We start from the raw sequence: 19,863 nt of genomic DNA, 5'->3' as shown, positions 1-19,863 counted from the left end.
AACCATTATGCAACTTGACATACTTGCTCTGAGCACAAAGAATGAGAAAACTTGCTAATTTGATCAAGGCTTATATCACACACAATCACTATCAAGCCAACCCACAGAAAACGTGTTGTGTTAAAGCTTTACAGAAACAGGAAAAAAGAAAACACTAGAACATTATGAAGCATTGTAGGATGTATTAGGATGAATTTTAGCCTTCATTCCATCCCTCCATTAACACATTTTCTTTTGGCTAACCCTCCCTAGACAACAGAATCAATCATTATTCCTCTATTGGTAATAATTTCACCGGCAGGAAAGTACAGTTGACATCTATCACATGAAGTAATAGATTTTCCATAGTAACACAGTTTATCAATATGTCTGAAGATATTTTCAAGTTGCTCAAAAAAATGCAAATTCAGGATGTGGAAACATTACCAAGGTAATTTTGCAAATACAAACTAACTCCATAACTTTGGAAATAAATAACAAAACTCTTGAGACAATGTGTTGTTCAAGGATCTACATTTTCATTTCAGAGTAGACACAACTGAAAATGCTTGAAAAAATCTTGTTCATAAATATTTTCTTTTCTGAAATTTCTGCATGGAAAATCTTAAAGTATTTGCATATCAATCTTTTTTTTCCTTCCCTTTTGTCCTTTTTCATCTATCACTGCCATGATTGTTGCACAGTGCAAAGTTTGTGCCCACACAGTGTCTTGATTTCAGTTTTACCCACAGGATGATGAGCGCAGCTGAGAAAAGAGGCACATACTATTGGTCCTTTGCAACGTGCTGAATTACAGTGCTCTGTGTAATTCATAAGAATTCATACCCTACTTTTTGGCAGCCAGCAACCTGCAGGTGTTCCCTATATAGTACTTAGCAATTAAATCTACAGTACATATTAAAATTATTAATTTCCAGAGTAAACACAAGGATTTAATTTTGATTCTTGTAGCATAAAGATTTTAAGGCTGTAGTTTCTAAAATTTGGTCTTTTGGTCGCTAATAGTAAGACCACTGGGCACTAATTGTTCGCTAGGCTTTTACAATGTTGTGACCTGTAAAAAAATAAAATTACTTTCTGCTAGGGCAGCCTTATTTACTACATCTGATCAGTGACATATATGTTTACTGAGCTTTGTAAGTAATATCAACAGCAATAAGACAGGTTCAGTGGTAGATCTACGCATCCTACTCTGAAGGGTTGTACTTGACACTGCATGTGCTGCTTTTATCAAGCAGAAGCTTTCTGTATTCTTCAAACTACATTTTTAGGAAATGGACACATGAAGCAATGCTGTGAATAATATTTTCCTTTTTTAAAAGGTTTAATTAATTATTTCTAAAAGCAGAAGAAAACAACTAATATTTGCAGGATTAGCACCAAGAAATCAAAGTTCAATTCCTGCCTCTGAAATTCAATGTCAAAAATTACTCAATAAAACCAGATGCTTGCTCCAAATTGCCCCAGAAAAAAACCCTCTGTGATTGGGGCAAACTATGATCCAGGGCCACCAGAATTGCTATTCAGTTCTGTAGTCAACAGCTCAAGTTAATTTGCCTTCTCATTAAATATTTTCACTATACATACCATACATTCTATATGAACACCACAGGATCCTACAGAAATTAACTTTGGGTCCTACCTACCAGCAATCTTTTTGTTAAAGCTCATTTTTTGACCCTAAATCAAAAGGTTTGCCTCCTATGCAATTTCCATAATCTCTGTTCAGAAAGAATTTTCTTCTTCTATCGTGGGTAAAACACCCAATTTGTGAACTAATCTGCAAAAAAAAGTCCATCAATGCAGCTATCAGAACAGAATTTTTCAAACAGAACTAATGAAGGATCATGTATTGATCTTTCAAAAATAATAAAAAACAAGCTTGGTAATTTTAAGTGTATTTAAATGCAGTTAGAATGTGAAGAAATGAAGCAGAACTACTGAGTTACAATAAAACTCCATCAAATAACTCTGCCATGAATGTATCAATTATTTATGCCATAGAATCTAGAGAGACATACAGCAAACCTTCATATGGAATTTAATTTAGGGTTTTACTGTGGATTTTCATGTTTACTTTTGTTGCTATATTGCAAAAGATTTCTATTTTTTTTCACACAGTAATTGTTTTTAGTAAGTTTGAGTGAGCCAGATGCTGAGGCAACTGGCACTGTTACAAACCATAATGTCAGATTAAAGTTACTTACTGTTACAGAAAAACAATCTTTACTGGAGCACCTGAAGAATTAGTAAAACTGTCTCAGTAACAGAGCTGTTCATTATATGGAAGGCATGTTTCAAAAGTGTAGGTACACTTGAATGTATATTTGCTTTCCAGTATTTGCTTTCCAGACCTCTAGGCTGTAACTTTCCCAGGGAAAAATACATTCTAACTGGTACTGATGTTACACTTAAAGACAAATCCCAAGAAAATTACTTCAGCAAGACACTTGCTATGCATCCCCTTCCTAGCAGTCTGCAAACATAACAGTACTCGGGCAGATCTCAGACCAAAACCACCCTTATTTGTAGGGCATTTTCCACCTATACAGTCACCTAGATACACACAGAGGTATGGGAGGGTGGGAGAGAATACCAGTAATATCAAAACCATCTTGTGAAACAGAAACCTAACTTCTCCAGAACTTGGGGGTGGGTGGGGATTCAAATAGGACTGCCAACCCACAACTAAAAATCATTCCTAGACTGAGAAATACATCAGAACTATAGATTAGGAAGAAAATTAGGAAGTTACTTATTGCAAAACATCCTAATAAGAATGTAATTAGAATATACTGTTGCTGGGCTTATTTAATGCTGGGCTTATTTAACTTTCTTATCAGTTCTAATTGCATAATAAATTAATTGCATTGTTTCTAGAATCAGCACTGGAATACTCTATTAAGAAAAACTTTGCTGGATTCTCTTTTAATTGAGTGCAAACAGATGGATTAATTTCTGAAATGCTACTCTACTGCCGAGTTCTATATTTCATGGCACTTTATGTTTGATTGACACTGAGGGCTACATTTACAAGGCAAAGCCAATCTTGTACTCTCCAGGAACTGATGCAGGCAGCATAGTACCCCCTGCTATATTACTATGAGACTGTGAATCACAATCAAGTGCATAGGTCTATCCATACATAATAATACATCATCACTTCCATAATTTCAGCAAAGAGACTGCATCTTTACAAACTACTGCCTCCCATCATCTCAAAGCATGATTCCTTTTATTTAAGTCAGTAGTACAAATCCACACTGTGACTTCCTATTAATTAGTTTTGCAAAACTATTTTTTTAATTATTCAGTAAATGAAGATCATAGTTAAGTACAAGCACAACTGTTGCAGTTATTTTCATACTGAAATGTAATCAGCAAAAAAAGTATGTGCCTACTAAGATGTGGACAAAACCCACTAGTATGCTAGATGAAACAAATCTGCGCTCCAAGAGCCAGACCTAGCTGACCTCACAAAATTTTTTGTTCAAATAATTTTGATGGTGGACTGAACATATCCCTATACCAGATAAAGACTCCAGATATCAGAGTCATAGAATGGTTTGGGTTAGAAGGGACCTTAAAGATGATCTAGTTCCAACCCCCCTGCCGTGGGCAGGGACACCTTCCACTAGACCAGGTTGCTCAAAGCCCCATCCAGCCTGGCCTTGAACACTGCCAGGGATGGGGCATCCACAGCTGCTCTGGGCAACCTGTGCCAGTGCCTCGCCACCCTCACAGCAGAGAATTTCTTCCTAATATCTAATCTAAATCTACCCTCTTTCAGTTTAAAAGCATTACTTCTTGCCCTATCACCACATGCCATGTAAAAAGTCCCTCTCCAGTTTTCCTGTATGCTCCCTTTAGATTCTGGAAAACTGCTATAAGGTGTGTCCCCCAGCTTCTTCCCCAGGCTGAACAACTGCAATTTTCTCAGCCTGTCTTCGCAGGAGAGTTGCTCCCACCCTCTGATCATCTTTGTGGCCCTTCTCTGGACTCACTCCAACAGGCCCATGTCCTTTTTATGTTGGGGGCCCCAGAGCAGAACACAGTACTCCAGGTGGTGTCTCATGAGAGCTGAGTAGAGGAAGAGAATCACCTCTGTCAATCTGCTGGTCATGCTTCTTTTGATGCAGCCCAGGATACAGTTGGCGTTGTGGGCTGCAAGCGTACACTGCTGGGTCATGTTGAGCTTCTCATCCACCAACACCCCCAATTCTTTCTCCTTAGGGCGGCTCTCAATCCATTCTCTGCTCAGCCTGTATTTGTGCTTGGGATTGCCCTGGCCCATGTGTGGGCCCTGGCACTTGGCTTTGCTGAACTTCATGAAGTTCGCACAGGCCCAGCTCTCAAGCCTGTCAGGGTCTCTCTGGATGGCATGCCCTCCATCCAGTGTGTCAACTGCACCATACGTGTTGGTGTCATCCACAAACTTGCTGAGGGTGCACTCCATCCCCCCATCCATGTTGTCGACGAAGATGTTAAACAGTTCTGGTCCCAGTACCAATCCCTGAGGAATGCCCCTTGTCACTGGTCTCCACTTGGACATCAAGCTGTTGCCCACAACTCTGAGTGTGACCATCCAGCCAGTTCCTTATCTACTGAGTGGTCCATTTGTCAAATCCATGTCTCTCCAGTTTAGAGACGAGGATGTTGTGTGGGACAGTGTCAAATGCTTTGCACAAGTCCAGGTAGATGACATCAGTTTGTCTTCCCTCATTCACTAACACTATAATCCCGTTATAGAAGGCCACCAAATTTGCTAGGCATGATTTGCCCTTAGTGAGGCCATGTTGGCTGTCACCAATCACCTCCTGATTTTTCATGTGCCTTAAAACATAGTTTCCAGGAGGATCTACTCCATGATCTTGCCACGCACAGAGGTGACACTGACTGGCTTGAATTTCCCCAGGTCTTCCTTTTTTCCCTTTTTAAAAGTGGGTTTATGTTTCCCCTTTACCAGTCAGTGGGAATTTCACCAGGCTTAGCCACTTCATCTGCCAGTTCCCTCAGGACCTGCAGATGCACCTCATCAGGTCCCATGGACTTGTACACCTTCAGATTCCTTGGTCTCAAACCTGATCTTCTCTCACAGTGGGTGCTTCTTCATTCTCCCAGTCCCTGCCTTTGCCTTTTGTGATTTGGGCAGTGTGGCCAGAGCACTTACCGGTAAAGACTGAGGTGAAAAAGCCATTCAGTACCTCAGCTTTCTCCATGTCCTGTGTAACCAGGTCTTCTGTTTCCTTCCAGAGAGGACTCACTTTTTCCCTAGTCTTCCTTTTTATCAGTGATGTACCTCCAGAAGCTTTTCTTGTTGCCGTTGATGTCCCTGGCCAGATTTAATTCTATCAGGGCTTTAGCTTTGCTAAACTGATCCCTGGCTGCTCAATTTCTCTGTATTCCTCCCAGGCTACCTGTCCTTGCTTCCACTCTCTGTAGGCTCCCTTTTGTGTTTTATTTTGTTCAGGAGCCTGTTGTTCATCCATGTGTGCCTCCTGGCATTTTTGCCTGACTTCCTCTTTTTGGGACACATTGCTCCTGAGCTTGGAGGAGGCGATCAGCTTCCCTGAGCCCCTCTTCCCTCCAGGGCTTTATGCCATGGTATTCTACCAAGCAGATCCCTGAAGAAGCCAGTTTGCTCTCTTGAAGTCCAGGGTAGTGAGCTTGCTGTGCACTCCCCTTGCTGCTCCAAGGATCTTGAACTCCACCATTTCATGGTCACTGCAGCCAAGGCAGACCTCGAGCTTCATATTCCCCACAAGACCCTCCTTGTTGGTGAGAACAAGGTCCAGCATAGGACCTCTCCTCGTTGGCTCCTCTATCACTTGGAGAAGGAAACACATTCTAGGAACCTCCTGATTATACCCTGCTGTGTTGTCCCTCCAGCAAATGCTGGGGTGGTTGAAGTCTCCCACAAAGACTAGGGCTTGTGAACATGAGGCTGCCTCTATGTCCAGAGAGGGCCTCATCTTCCCAGTCTTCCTGGTCAGGTGGCCTGTAGCAGGCCCCCACTATAATGTCACCTGTCCCTGCCCTCCCTTTAATCTTGATCTATAAGCTCTTTGTTGCCTCCTCATCCACGCCCAGGCAGAGCTCCATGCGCTCCGGCTGGTCACCCTCTCCTTGTCTCCTCTGCTCACCCTTCCTAAAAAGTCTGTATTCTTCCGTTCCAACACTCCAGTCTAGGAGCCATCCCACCACGTCTCCATAATGCCAATAAGATCATAGCCCTGCAGGCAGGCGCACATCTCTAACTCCCCTTGTTTATTCCACATATGAAAAACAGAAAAAGAAATGTGAAAACACTACGATTTCCGCTCAAGTTAATTGAGGTACAGTCCTATACAATTTTTGAATCAAGGACTTGACAATAAAATAGCTCAAGTATTATTTGGTATGAGAATGTCTTCTCTTTATTTACAACTTATCCATTGATAATTACAATCACCTGATGGGACTGGAAGAACAGTGTTCTGTATCTAGGTAGGTGTCTGGAGAGAAACCAGAACCTATAGCTTAATACCAGGGTGAATATCTTCTTAAGAAACATCACTGAACTAATAAGAAACATGCATGATTTTTGTGAAAACATGGTCTTTCACTTTTTAGAGATTTAGTCACATAAACGTTTTTAACACTGAGGCAATACAGCCTACAATGGAAAATGGGTGCATAAAACAAAATAGTTTGGGGTATTTTTTTTGTGTGAATAAAAGACTTTATGAGGAGCTCCAGGCAGCACAAGGTGTTGCCACCTGACATACTGAAAACCTTATATGACCTATGTCCTACACAAATAGTGCATGAATTATTAGAGAGGTTTTTTTCTCTCAAATTACATTAAGCATGAAATTACTGTTTCAACTGTTCTTGGTAATAGTAATTGACAATTTAATGATGATCTTAGGGTTATTTACGTTAGAAAAGAGAAGTTAGTATATAGTTGCTTATTTCCAACATTTGTTCCCCCTGTTAAAGAAAAGCATGTCTATACATTTTGCAGTTCAGAAAGATGAATGATTCAGAAAATACATAATGCTAGTAATTAGACCATAGAAGGACTAATATTTATGGAAAATCTGTAAACATTTTCATACCTAAAAATGAAATGAAAAGCACTCCAAATTACTATGGCAATAAGTTTCTGGCTTACTTTGCTAAGTGTTTCTGGGTATGCAGCTTACTCTTTGAAAAACTCCGCTAAGAGTTCAGAGCTGCTTGCACAATTTCACTTGAAGAAATCAGTAACTACAGAGCTCCATTGACCTCTCACACGCAGGAGAAACAGAAGCAGCTATAAAAAACCTCAATGGTGTTACTGCAATGCAATATCTATGTAAGCAGAAGAAACTCCGATGTATTTTCTTTTCAGTAATTTAGAACTTGCACAGACAAAATACTTATGTATTGATTAGGATGTCAATGTACAACAAATTATTCTAGATGGGAAATAAACAGCAACTTAAAGGCATTTTAATTCTATTCCAAAGCTCACAAATTACACCGAGTGAGCCAATTGATCTCAGCTATTTGCATATTGAACTGCTTGGATAATCAGAAAAGTACAAATGAACTCCCCATATTCTAACCCTCACAAAACTGAAGCTGAGGACTGTAATGACATGATTTCCAGCTATCTCCTATGCACCTTACATGAAGATGGATCACAATAGAGAGACAGATTTAAGTATTTAATAATCACCCAGAAGCATGTTCAATCTTTGCTTTTACAGAGCTGCCACAGCTCTGTAACACATGTAGAGTTTTCTGGGGTAAAGCTATAAATATTCTCATATTTCCCAAAAGAATTTCAGTGTTTTCGATAGCTGAGTAAATTGGTTTTCAAATTATACAACTCATCCTGATATTACACTTCAGTATTAGAGGTAAATATCCCCATTCTAATAGTCTGTGTTCTTTCTTTTTCCTCTGATGGAGATCATAGGGATGCGAAATGCTATATGGGGAGTTTTGTTTGTTTTTCCTGTTGTTTTTTATAAGGTGGGAGGCACTAATCTCTGCTGAAGTAGGAATACTTTAAGATTCAGCACAACAGCCTGTACACCAGCAGGGCTTGAAGCTGACAATTGTGTATGACAAAACCCCTAAATGTTCTTTAAAATATTTAGGAAGACCATGAACAAATATAATTGCAAATATAGAAAGATAACTTTCAGTTCAAAAGAAGACACAGTTTTCCCCAAATAGCTGGATAGAGAACATATCTGCCTTGCACTTAGCCCCAGACAGGAGAGAGAAACTGAGTGTAAGAACCTGGAAGGGGTGAAACAGCAACAACAACAACAAAAGAAAATTGAGCTGGGGGCCCAAATTAGATTTAAAAAGCTTTCCAGCTCAGGAGGGGAAGAGAAACTTCGTGCATGGAATAAACTTTTCACATGGAGAAATGTTGCTATTTTTGTGCAGACACTGAAGAGCCTTTCTACCTGAAATGAAAGGCAGCTTGCATTCAGTTAATATTAATTTTCTTGAATTTCTCCATTCTGTACAACCTTTAGGCCAGGTCAGCCTTTTGCTAGGCAGGCTGAAAAATTTCACAGCTATTCTCATATCAAATCTCAAGAGTCAGTCCTCTATTGCCTGTCAATGGAGAAGTCTACCCAATTTACAGGAACTAAGAAAGTGCTCTTTCATCCTTTTGAAATCAGAGTGGTGTCCTCTTTTCTCTAAGGGTGTTCCACTATCTCCCCATCCAGTGGAGCAGATTCATGCCTAAGCCTCCCATCCCTGTGTCTGTCTGAAGTCAAACTATTAAAAGTATGCCATCTGCAAATAAAGTTCACATCAGTAATGCAGACGTTCTCACTAGAAAGCCACAGTACTCTTTTTAGTACCTAAAAGTCCTGCATGCCCTGTAACAATTGGTTCAGTCTTTAGGATGCAACAGAGTAGGAAAAGAGGAAGAACTAGATCCAGGGAAGTCTTCTTATTCCTCACACCTTTACCAGCAGAGAAGAGACGAGGCATTTTCAGGAGGCCAAGAGTGTTTCTGGGCTGGAAGGAAACCACAGCCATTCACATCATTGAGGCAGAAAGTTTGGCACACTTGAGAGGAAGCCTTCCACAATGTGAGGCTTAGCAGCAGCTGGTGCTAGTAGTGGGAAGCTGTACAGCCCTGGCATAGGGCAGAAGAATCTAGAAGCAGCTCAGAAGGCAGGCAGGCAATCAGTAGAAGCCCCACCTGCCTCACAAAGCCCACTTTTGTATTTTCTGCAAAGGTAGACACAAGCAATGGAAGACAACTTATCAGGTGAATCTGCTGAATGCTAACTAACTAAAAATAAAGTCCTGTGATCCATGGCACCAACCCATAAAGATAAAAGATTGCCATGTGTTCATTACTTTGAATAAGCAGGTAAATAGGCAAAAGAACGTTTTAAAACAAGGATTCTCAGCTGGAAAGTGTCATGCTTTGCTGGCAACAATACATGGTGTAAAAATCACGTATGTACTGTTTCTTTAGAGGGCTACATCAGCTTTATACATGTTATGCTCTGAAAACCAGGAGGATGATGGCAAGACACTCTAATTGGGTTTGGATAACAGGGACTAGGCAGACCTGCTCAAAGAGTTGCAAGAGCAATAGATTCATCACTGGTGAGGGATCTGCAGCATCCCTGGAGCAATGTGAGGATGACACTCGATCCAGTGAAGCATGGAACAATGCCAGGTTTTTGTCAATTGGGGATCAGCTGCAGACAATTCAAGAATCATTGTAAACCCATTCATTACTGCCATCAGCAGCAGAACTAACATAGCAGGAGGTCTCAAAACTTTTATGAAAATTCTCCCTGGCAGTAACAGGACATGCCCTTAACAAAGCTGGCAAAATGGATTAAAGCTGTCTCCTTCACAATTACTCCCAGCCTGGTAAAGCTATATGAGAGAATTACTTAATGTTCAGGAGAAAGTCAAATAGGGAAATTTGGCATGGAAGCACCTAAGGAAAAAATACATAATAAAGCAGATCTTGGCTGCATATGTTTCAAGACAAAATCCAACATCTACTTTATTTTTTAAAGATGTATATACTACCGGAAGTATATTCATTTTTAGAGGTCCTGCCATGAATAAACCCCATATATTATGAACACTTCCCATAAGGAGGCACTGAAAGCATGTTATCTATAAGGTGGCTATAAAAATACAGTCAATTATCTGGAAACCACCAGCATTCTTCTTTCTACTGTTAGACAGCTCAAGGTAGAGAGCTTACTACAAGCCTGGAGACTTTGACATGAAATCTGTATTCCAGCATTGGGGAAAAAAATAAAAGCAGCACTTGTAGAAAGTGCTTTTTAATATGATATTGTGTTAACTGATTACATAAACCCTTCAAGTCAAGAAATGGTTTAGTCCCCCACATCATGACTAAACCATCTAGTGGAAACTGTATTTATTTTACTTATAAGTACATTTCTCCTTTCCCCCTCATTCTATGTGTGTGTCTTTATATATGTTGTTACAGTAAGACATTTAATCAAGCCCTTTTGAAGTAGTAGAGTGGAAACAGCTGTTTCTGACAATGTGCTGATGACACGGGGCTTAAAGCTGTCATGAGCTCCAGATTGCAAGCAGCACTAATATGTGCTTGGGATGGCAGTGACTTGGAGGTCATGGCACCTCCTGTAGGAATGCTTCTAAGCCAATCAGCTCAAGGTGGTGGCTCAAAGTCTTAAGGCTCTGGTGAGCTCTCTTTCACTTAATACTCTTGAGGTCACACTTCAAAGTGCCCTTTCCTCTCAAAAGCCATTGGACATGTGGGGGTTCTAGAGCAGCTTTTCAAAGATTGGCTGCTTCAAGTTCAGACTTAAAAAATTAGAAATGCAGTTCTATACACAAACGATGTCTTAAAAAGTCGAATAAAAGCTGAAGCTTAAGTCAATATCTCACATTCTTGTAAAGAATGCCAATTTAAAGAGTTTCTAGATGACCAGTTTTTCCACAACAAAGTGAGCTTAAAGCTCACATTTTAGACTGCCTAACAACTCGTTAAAACAATTTCCTGATTTGTGAACAGACATAGGGCACCTAGAAACTATCTCTGAATACAGATTTTCCTCAGCAATACTCCCACTCAGAATAATTACTGCATTGATGTCCTGCTGTCCAAGAAACTTACACTTTCGTGTCTTCATGCAACTATACTTGTTAAAATTAGACTACATATAACATATATCCAAGCCAACATTGCTAGAACAAACACATATGTGCTTCTCACTGAGAAGGCTCTAAAATGATTTTGGTTTGATCATGATAAACACACAATGTGGGAATGCATTTTTTGGAAAGTATTCAAAAATATCCAGGGTCTAAGGAAGCTAATCTCTGTAGGTTACCTATGGAGTTGAAGGAGGAAAAGAGAGTCCTGTAAGAAACAATTTATAGCAAATAAAAGCAGAAACCCTCTCTGAACTGCTTCCTGGATTCCCCTCGCCCCCTTGGCTCTCCAGGGGAAAGTCAAGTCTGTGAAGCCTATTTGGGAATAAACAGACGTAATTCTTGAGAATGTTTGTTTCTTCAGTGAAATTTAAGACAAAGGATTCCCATCTCCACAGCAGCACTATATTCTACAGAAAATACTGCTGTTCTGAAATTTGATGTGAAGTTACTTTCACAGAGGATAAAAACACCTACTGCAAATAAGGCCAATCATGAACATTATTAAGAAAACATTAAAGTTTAAAACTGGAATAATAATACTAGCCAGATCTGGTTTTTCTTTGCACCCAAACTGCATTTTAGCTGATGTTGCTATTGTACCAAAATATTTTAATTTTTTTTACACTCTGCAGAATGAAGGTGTGTATTCAAAAGCAAAGATGATGTTAAGGTGTGGATATACATTTTAACACCCTGTACACACAAATGTGCTGTATTCAATTGTTCTTTTATGGGTATATTTTTTTTGCAAATACTTTATTCATCTAACAAAGCTTTTCATGGAGGAAATAAATGGCATTTTCCATAGTTTTCAGTCCTCTCAGAATCAGTTCAATGATGAATGAATCACCCCCAATACTAAAAAATTAAAATCTTTCTGTTTGCTTTCTTAAAACCAATGGCTTGCGTGTTTCAGAGAAGTTACATCTCCCCTGTAACTGAACACTGTTTTTCTAGGGATGTTTTTAGCCTCCTTAGTCACAACTTTCATGAAAATGGATTAGTTGAATGAGAAAGTGACTCAGACATGAAGGCATATTGGTTGCTCACTGCTGCTCCCCCGTCTTGAGACACTGAAATAAAAGAAGGCTTGCATGGGAGACAAATGCAAGAGTGGAGAGTGCTGTCTGGAAAAAAACCTGAAATAGCCAAGTAGCTCTGAAACTTATAACTCAGCTGGCCATTTAAACTGGATTTGGCTTTAGAAGAGCTCAGCAGAGCAGCTTCTGGATCCAAAGGACTTATATACGGGGAAACAGGTGAGGAAGTATTGTGTATTCCAAAAGCAACAGGAACAGTTGAGAAACCAAAGGAAGGGATGCAAAAGGAAAACAAAGCAAAAATGCTGAAAACAAAATTGTGTCATGAAAGCTCACTGAGTATACAAATTCACTAACAATCAGTAAAAGATTGAGTTTGTAGCGTTACTAACATCTTATTGCTGCTAAGGATGGCATTTTATAGTAGTGATATTAGAGATATTACACAATATGTAATACTTGTAAAGAAATGGATGCAAGAGAGTGGAAATCTGAGTTTTGTTTCAGGCTGCATTAGCTGAAAACCTCTCAGGAGCCAGGCACAGGTCTAATTCTCAAGAATAACTGACAATTGTCTTGATATAGTTAATAGGAAAGAAGTTGGTAACAGAGAAATGGACCTTCAACTTGGGATCTGGAGGAGGGATTGGTGAACCACAGGAGAAAAAACCCACAACATACTGGAAAAAAAAGCAGAGAGACAGTTTACTTGGGATCCTGATCCATAATCAACTAATGTCAACAGGTATCATCTGAAGCACCAGAGGAAGGAAGGTTCCTGTTAAACAGATACTTTTAGCACTTAATAGTTCTAGGAACAAGGCTGACCCACTGCACAGAACAAGACTTTAGTGCTGCCACTCAGTATTCTCATCGAGAGGGAATTTGGGAACAGACCTCTTAGCAACTAACATTAAACAAGTGCACACTAATATACATATAGATATGTGTATATATATATACAGAACTGTATGTGTGCATGCATCTGTACATTATACCATGTTCATACACCTAGTATTTTCAATTTTCTGCAAAAAAATAAAATAAAAATCCTTCAGCACTGTATTTGGCTTAAGGATATTTCTTTAGTATCTTGACTCATACAATTTTGATGATCTTTCATATTCACAAGACAGTGAGAAGATATGAAGGCTATATTCAAAATAATAAATTAAATTATGGGCATTTTCAAGCTGTGAAGATGGTTCCTTCACAGCTGTGGATGGGGCCACTGCAGTCTCTCAGGCAGTACCTGGGTATGCTCTGAGGAGCTGGGTGGATCAACACAAAATAGTCCTGGATGCATATAATTTACCTCTACAGATGTAGCTATGTAGTACCAGGGTTTCCTAATTTGCATTCCATACCCCTTTGGAACAATTGGGATCTTCTGTCTTAACATGTCTGCATTATATTGCTTAGTACCTAGAAAATTTCCTCAAGTGGCTTCTTTTCCTTCAACTCTGAAACTATTATGCTAAATTTGAGAGTTAATAATAAGAAAGATATGTATGACTATTTCTGTTTTTATTTTCATACTTGAGAGACTGCCCTTGTAGAGTCATCAGACAGTTGATGTTGGCAGTGAAAATGGATACAACTTTCCCACTCTGCATCATTAAAATATTTTTTAAAATTCATGAACCATATGCATACTATGCTTAGCTAAAAAGTTAAACTTTATCATCTTGAATGTAAAAGTTAAATTATCTCTTAAAGAAAGCTGAACAGCAGTGCCTATTAGATTTTCATTTAAACTAATCAAAGTCAGAAGAAAGTTGCTATAATAAACTGTTCTGATGACCTTATCCTGCAAAAGGGATACTTTGGTCTTAACATGTAAAGCTTGTCAGCAATACCTAGAAATACCTAGCTTTAATAGTACCACTGCCATGAGCCAGAAGCCCTCAGCTACTTCCAAAGCTCTCTGAGAAACCTCATGCATATAATAATATTAATATACGGTTATATATTTTTTTATAATCTGAGAAACATTTTGAAAGTACAATTAATGGCAGAAAAGAGAAGAGGAACTGTACCAATATTCAGGCAACTGAGGGAATTCTTTCAAAATTAAGGTACCCATTCAAAAAAAACAAAACCCAAGTCTTGCATCTGAAAGCATAAGGAATCACCAAATCTAAATTGCTGGCTCACAAAGTAAGAATTAAAGAAATACATAGATTTCATAGAGTTCTTCTTAAAAGATTGTGTGAAAGTGTGCAATTTCATATGAATAAGGTATTTTTGTTTTTTTGAATTATATTTTGTTAGCTTGTTTTGAGTCTTAGCCGGTGTTGGTTTTGAATCTTAGGCCTCAAAAAAATTTGGTTTAAGCTTGTATTTTTTTTACTTGGGTTTTTTTTTTTTGGTTTTTTTTTTGTTTGTTTGGTTTTGGTGTTTTTTTTGTTGTTGTTTTTTGTTGTTGTTTTTTTTACTTAAAATTGCTAACTTGTATCCTCAAATTTGGCACTATAGACTTCTGTGACAGGAGTGTGTTCTAGATTTGATATATTGCACAAAGTATTAGATATTTAAAACAAAATCTGTCCCATTTATTCATGATTTTTTTATTCCAAAATGTGAAGGTAATTGAAAAGAAATGTAACACTGAATAAAAAATGGTAAAAATAAATTATTTTGTTTCTTTAGTTCTTGATGCAATAGGATTGGAAACGAGGTTTTCTTTTTAAAAAGGGTCCGTCACATACTCCTCCATATCTCTGCTTCAAGGAATAAGCATTTCTTTGTCAACATACAACTTTAGAGGTAAAATAATCTTTAAATTTATTGAACAGTAATATTTGTCAGAAGTTATGGCAGAGGAAAAAGCATAAATGTATTATTTAAAATGCTCTGAACGGATGACAGAGTAGCCTTTCATTCTCTTTTATTAGTGAGAATAGATGGAATTAGGAAAGCTTTCCAAAGTTAACACATTTAAAGGTAAAGAAATCTAAATCTAGAAATCTTTTCCAAGTATGTTAGCCAAGTAAGATTTGTTGCTAGAACCTTCACTGAGGTAACCTGAATGTACAGCGATTGGTTTGACAAATTAACAGCTTTACCTGACTATCCAATAATTAACCATTAAAATAACATATATAATATAGGCCAAGAGATCAAATGCTCCAGCAGGAAGTTTCTCCTCAGCAGAAAGGGTTCAGCACTGCAGCATGTTCATCAACTTCAGTAATGGATATCATTAAAGAAGGTACTTACATTAGGTCTTAATCCTGCTGCCATTTCATAATACTTCTCGGCTTCTTCATTGAGACTGGCTTGTCTATCAGGACAGAAAAAAACAATATACTTCATTTTCCTTGGGTTCAAAAAGAAACTATACCTAAAGAATAGCTAAAAACAAAACACTGCAACTACTTCCCACTGTTTAGGGATATTGTCCTAATAAATGCACAAAATATGTCAATCTATAATACTTTTTATAGTGCAGAATGTTTATTATTATCATAAATCCTCTTTGCCTACCTTTATTTTCTGTTTAGTTCTGAAATTATATTAGTACACAACAGAGAAATGCAGAAGGTCAAACACTCATCTGAGGCAAAAACAGAGACGTACCCATCTTTGCCAGAGGAAAATCTGGCTTTTTTTTTTATATATATAATTAGCTATACTAACAGTAAATCATGAAGCTGTAGATTATACAATAATGCAGTTTTCTTTCTAAGAACAATGTAATTCCAGAAAATAAAAATAAGTATCAAATACAAAGGTTTCTCAGAAATAGGTTTCGATGATTTGGGGTATTCATTCAGAAAACAGTTCTGATTCCAACATTTACTCACATCAAACTGATAGGGGATGTAAATTTAGATCTCATATCCCAAGGGAACAAGATGAGTTTCTGGGTACCTGAAGCATTATCAGCTCAACTCTTTCTTTTCCTTACTAATACAGATGGCATCTACATTCTTCTAGTAGTTTGATTCTTATTTTTTCTGAGTTTTCAGTTTAAAGCTTTCAAATGAAAATGCAAAACATTGCCAAAGAAATCTAAACACATTTTTGTCTCAACAGGCCCTTTTTATCTCTTCTCTCAAACTCATGTTTTCTCCTTTTGTTTCTACCTTCTTATTTCCCTTCAACTATTGCTTTTGGCTACTAGCCCAATGAATATCAGCTGATCACATACATGTCATGAGCAAGATGGTAAACATTTAAGAACAACAAGGACTATCAGGCAGGCTACACATCTGCTGCTAAAGATACGCGGGGTTGTTTTTTTTTTTTCTATGAAAAGTTACGTCCTTTCATAGAAGAATTAGGACAGATCTTCAGCATATTTGTGTTACATGATTACAGATGCACTTCTGTGATACAGAATGGAAAAAATAGAAAATAAGCATAATGCTGAGTAGGTCTGGTTGGTGGGATTTTTTTGTTCTCTTTTCTGCTGCTTCTGAGAGCAGTTACTAGCTCAAAGAATATCAATCAACTGAGCACTTCTATCTGGAGATTTAACCTTGTTCATTACATGAGCTTTTACATGCTTTTTTATTCAATGATCAAATTGTGTTCTAATTTTATGTTCCCATCCACCCAGATTTTAAATATTAACCACATAATACATGATAGGCTTTTAATCCCAATCAACACATTTTGACAGTTATTAGTCTTGGGAGGCGAAAGGAAGGAAGGATAATCCCTTTGAAGTTTCTCACATAATTCACATGCAAGCTGAAACCACTTCCTGACTAATAATTTGCCAAGTAGAACCTGGTTTATACCTGTTAACTGTTCTAAATTACTTTGGACATGTATCATTGACTCAGTGGTTGCAGTGGTTAGAAACGACTGAATGTCTAAAAATATAAATTTAACCTGCTTCTGAATCACTCCTGCTGGGCATTAGTAGCACTTGAAACAACTCGGAAAAAAATGATCACATACTTCTGAATTTCAGGATTCGCTACAAGGCACATAAAATGAAACATGTCACAGAGGTTCGTGGTTTGGGTTTTTTTCCACTTTACACAAAACTGTCAGGAAACAAAACATTTCTAAACATGGTGAAATTCTGTGCAATAAACAAGGTGCTTTATCCAAGAGGCAGATAGAGACAGTACACTTCACCTCCAGAAAGTGTTGGCATGTGAACATGGAACAAATTAAAATCTCGTCCCCTCTGAGCCTAGTGGTAATACATGGCTTGCTTTCCCCCCACATGTACATCTTGAAACATGGATCATTAATTCCTAAGTTGCAATCAGTTTGAATTTACAGTTCTCCAATCAAAAATGGTTTATAGAAATGAATGCACACCACACTAATCTGATCAGGAATGTGCCAGTTCCATTTCTAGGGCATTCAGCAGCAGTTCCTTCAGTTAAGATACAGCAGAATTCTGGTTCCCATTTTCACTGGAAATCTAAACTAGAAAATCGCTATGTTAAGCCCTGGAATGGCTTTCCCTCGAGAAAAATTAAAGGCACAGAGGTAGGAAATTGCAGTAACCCTATGCCATTGAGCAGTAAAGGGCCCTGGATCAATGTCAAATAATAGGAGGACACTACTAAAGGTAACAAAATTCACATTAGAGTAAAACATTAGATAAAATGTTTATAATAAAATAGGAAGGAAGAAAAAAGCAGAGAAGTTCAGAAGATAGTCCTTTCCTATTTCAACCTCTATCTTAAATCTTTTCATGAGGACTGACCTTGAAAACATATCTGATTTCCCCCATTAACACCTAGCATTCAATCTTATTTTAAGGGACAAAAATGCCTCGTCTTTTTACTCTCTCATATCTCTTAACCTGAGCCTCCAGACCTATCAGTTCCCTGTATTTTGTTCCAGCTTGCTGCCAGTGACACCTCATCGATGTGCTTCACAACACATAGCTCTTAGGTTCTCCTGACACACAGTTATATTCAGCTTGCATTCGTTTTGAATCTTTCTGTTGATCACTGCAAAAAATACTGCTTTAAGAGAGAAACATCACCAATTCTGACCGGTTTAGATACATAAAAATGTGAATGGTGTAGGGTTATTTTTAACCTGTCAGTTGCTTGGTTGTTGTGGTTTTGGCTGGGACAGAATTAATTTTCTTCTTTGTAGCTGGTACAGTGCTGTGTTTGGGATTTAGTGTGAGAGTAATGTTGATAACACACTGATGTTTTAGCTGTTGCTAAGTAGTGTTTATCCTAAATCAAGAACTTCTTAGCTTCCCATACTCTGCCAGTGAACAGGTACACATGGAGCAAGGCGGAAGCAGAGCCAGGACAGCTGACCTGAACTAGCCAAACGGATATTCCATACCATGGGATGTCATGCTCAGTATATAAACCGGGGGCAGTTGGCTGGGGGCCACTGATTGCTGCTCGGGAACTGGCTGGGCATCATTCAGAGGATGGTGAGCAGTTGGATTGTGCATCACTTGGTTTTTTTCCTTGGATTTTATTCCTCTCTCTCCCTCTCCTCTACATTATAATTATTATTGTTACTGTTGTTGTGGCTATTATTAATTATTTACTTCATTTCAACTATTAAACGGTTCTTTTCTCAACCCATGGGTTTTACCTTTTTCCAGTTCTCCTTCCCATCCCACCAGGGGTGGAGGGCAGTGAGTGAGAAGCTGTGTGGTACTGAATTGCTGGCTGCGGTTAAACCACATTGGTATAAGGCTTCAGAGTATCGACTTTTTTTTTTAAAGTAAAATCATGGATGTCAGCCCAGCTATAAAGCAGGTTTTTTTCAAAGGGATTGCTGTTTTAAAATACTGAATACTGATACTTGGCATTCTTAATGGACCTTTTCGTGTCACAACAAAATCATAATCAGATTCCTTACATTAACCATTCATTCACATTTTTTGTTTAAAAAATTTACATAGACTATATGCTCAGCCATACATACATATTTAAACACATGGACAGTAATTCTAGAATGAAGAAAATCTGTTTAGACAGTAACACAGAGTGAACTTGTGCCTATGAGACAGTGCCAGCAGCTATCTGTGGTCAGTCAATGTACTTTCAGGAGCCAAAATACTCTCACAGAAATTCATTGAAAAACAAAGACTATGTCATGTAGTATTGTTCTAATTTAGACTTCTGTTTTCAAATAGGCAACAGACATGCTATAACTTCATGTAATATGAGTGTTTCCCAGAACAACCCACTTATGGAAGTGTGAAAAAAACCCCAATTCTTCCTACAAAATGTGCTTTTATGCAAAGCTCTTCTTCCTATGCTTATTTTCATTTAGAAACAACATAAAGCACTTTTCCTGTTTCCAATTAGTACGGTGGTGTCATTCCTCATTCTAAAAGCAATCACCCCCTAGATCACAGGAAACCCATCTCATGGCAGCTCACCTCAGTACACACAAAGTGAAACTTAGCACTGTTAATACATGACTCAGTCACTGAAGCTACAGCAGCCATACGGCAATACAAATATATGCTTCACTACATTCCATTAAAATGTACCTAGCTTTGCTGAAAGGCTTCAAACTCTTATAACCAAGAGCACAGCAAATACTACAAAAGTAAAACACACGACCAGTTACTGTTTTAAGAAGAACTATGCAAACAGCTACATGATCCTTGAATGAAGGATCTGGAAAACAAATTTCTTGAGAAAACAAATTTTACAGGCAAGTACTATGCAAG

General features: G+C 38.2%; 1 protein-coding gene across 1 annotated transcript in view; it reads right to left on the bottom strand.

Annotated features, from left to right (window-relative positions):
- Nucleotides 1-19,863, bottom strand: part of TMTC2 (transmembrane O-mannosyltransferase targeting cadherins 2) — a 254,292-nt gene that overhangs the window by 10,822 nt on the left and 223,607 nt on the right. The window contains exon 11 of the mRNA XM_040596294.1: nucleotides 15,450-15,513. Coding sequence (XP_040452228.1) covers nucleotides 15,450-15,513 — 64 coding nt within the window. The remainder of the gene's footprint in view (nucleotides 1-15,449; nucleotides 15,514-19,863) is intronic.

This window comes from Falco naumanni, chromosome 5, assembly GCF_017639655.2.
Source record: "Falco naumanni isolate bFalNau1 chromosome 5, bFalNau1.pat, whole genome shotgun sequence".
Taxonomy (NCBI): Eukaryota; Metazoa; Chordata; class Aves; order Falconiformes; family Falconidae; genus Falco; species Falco naumanni.
The sequence above is the reverse complement of the archived record's forward strand: the minus strand, read 5'-3'. Positions and strand labels throughout refer to the sequence as shown.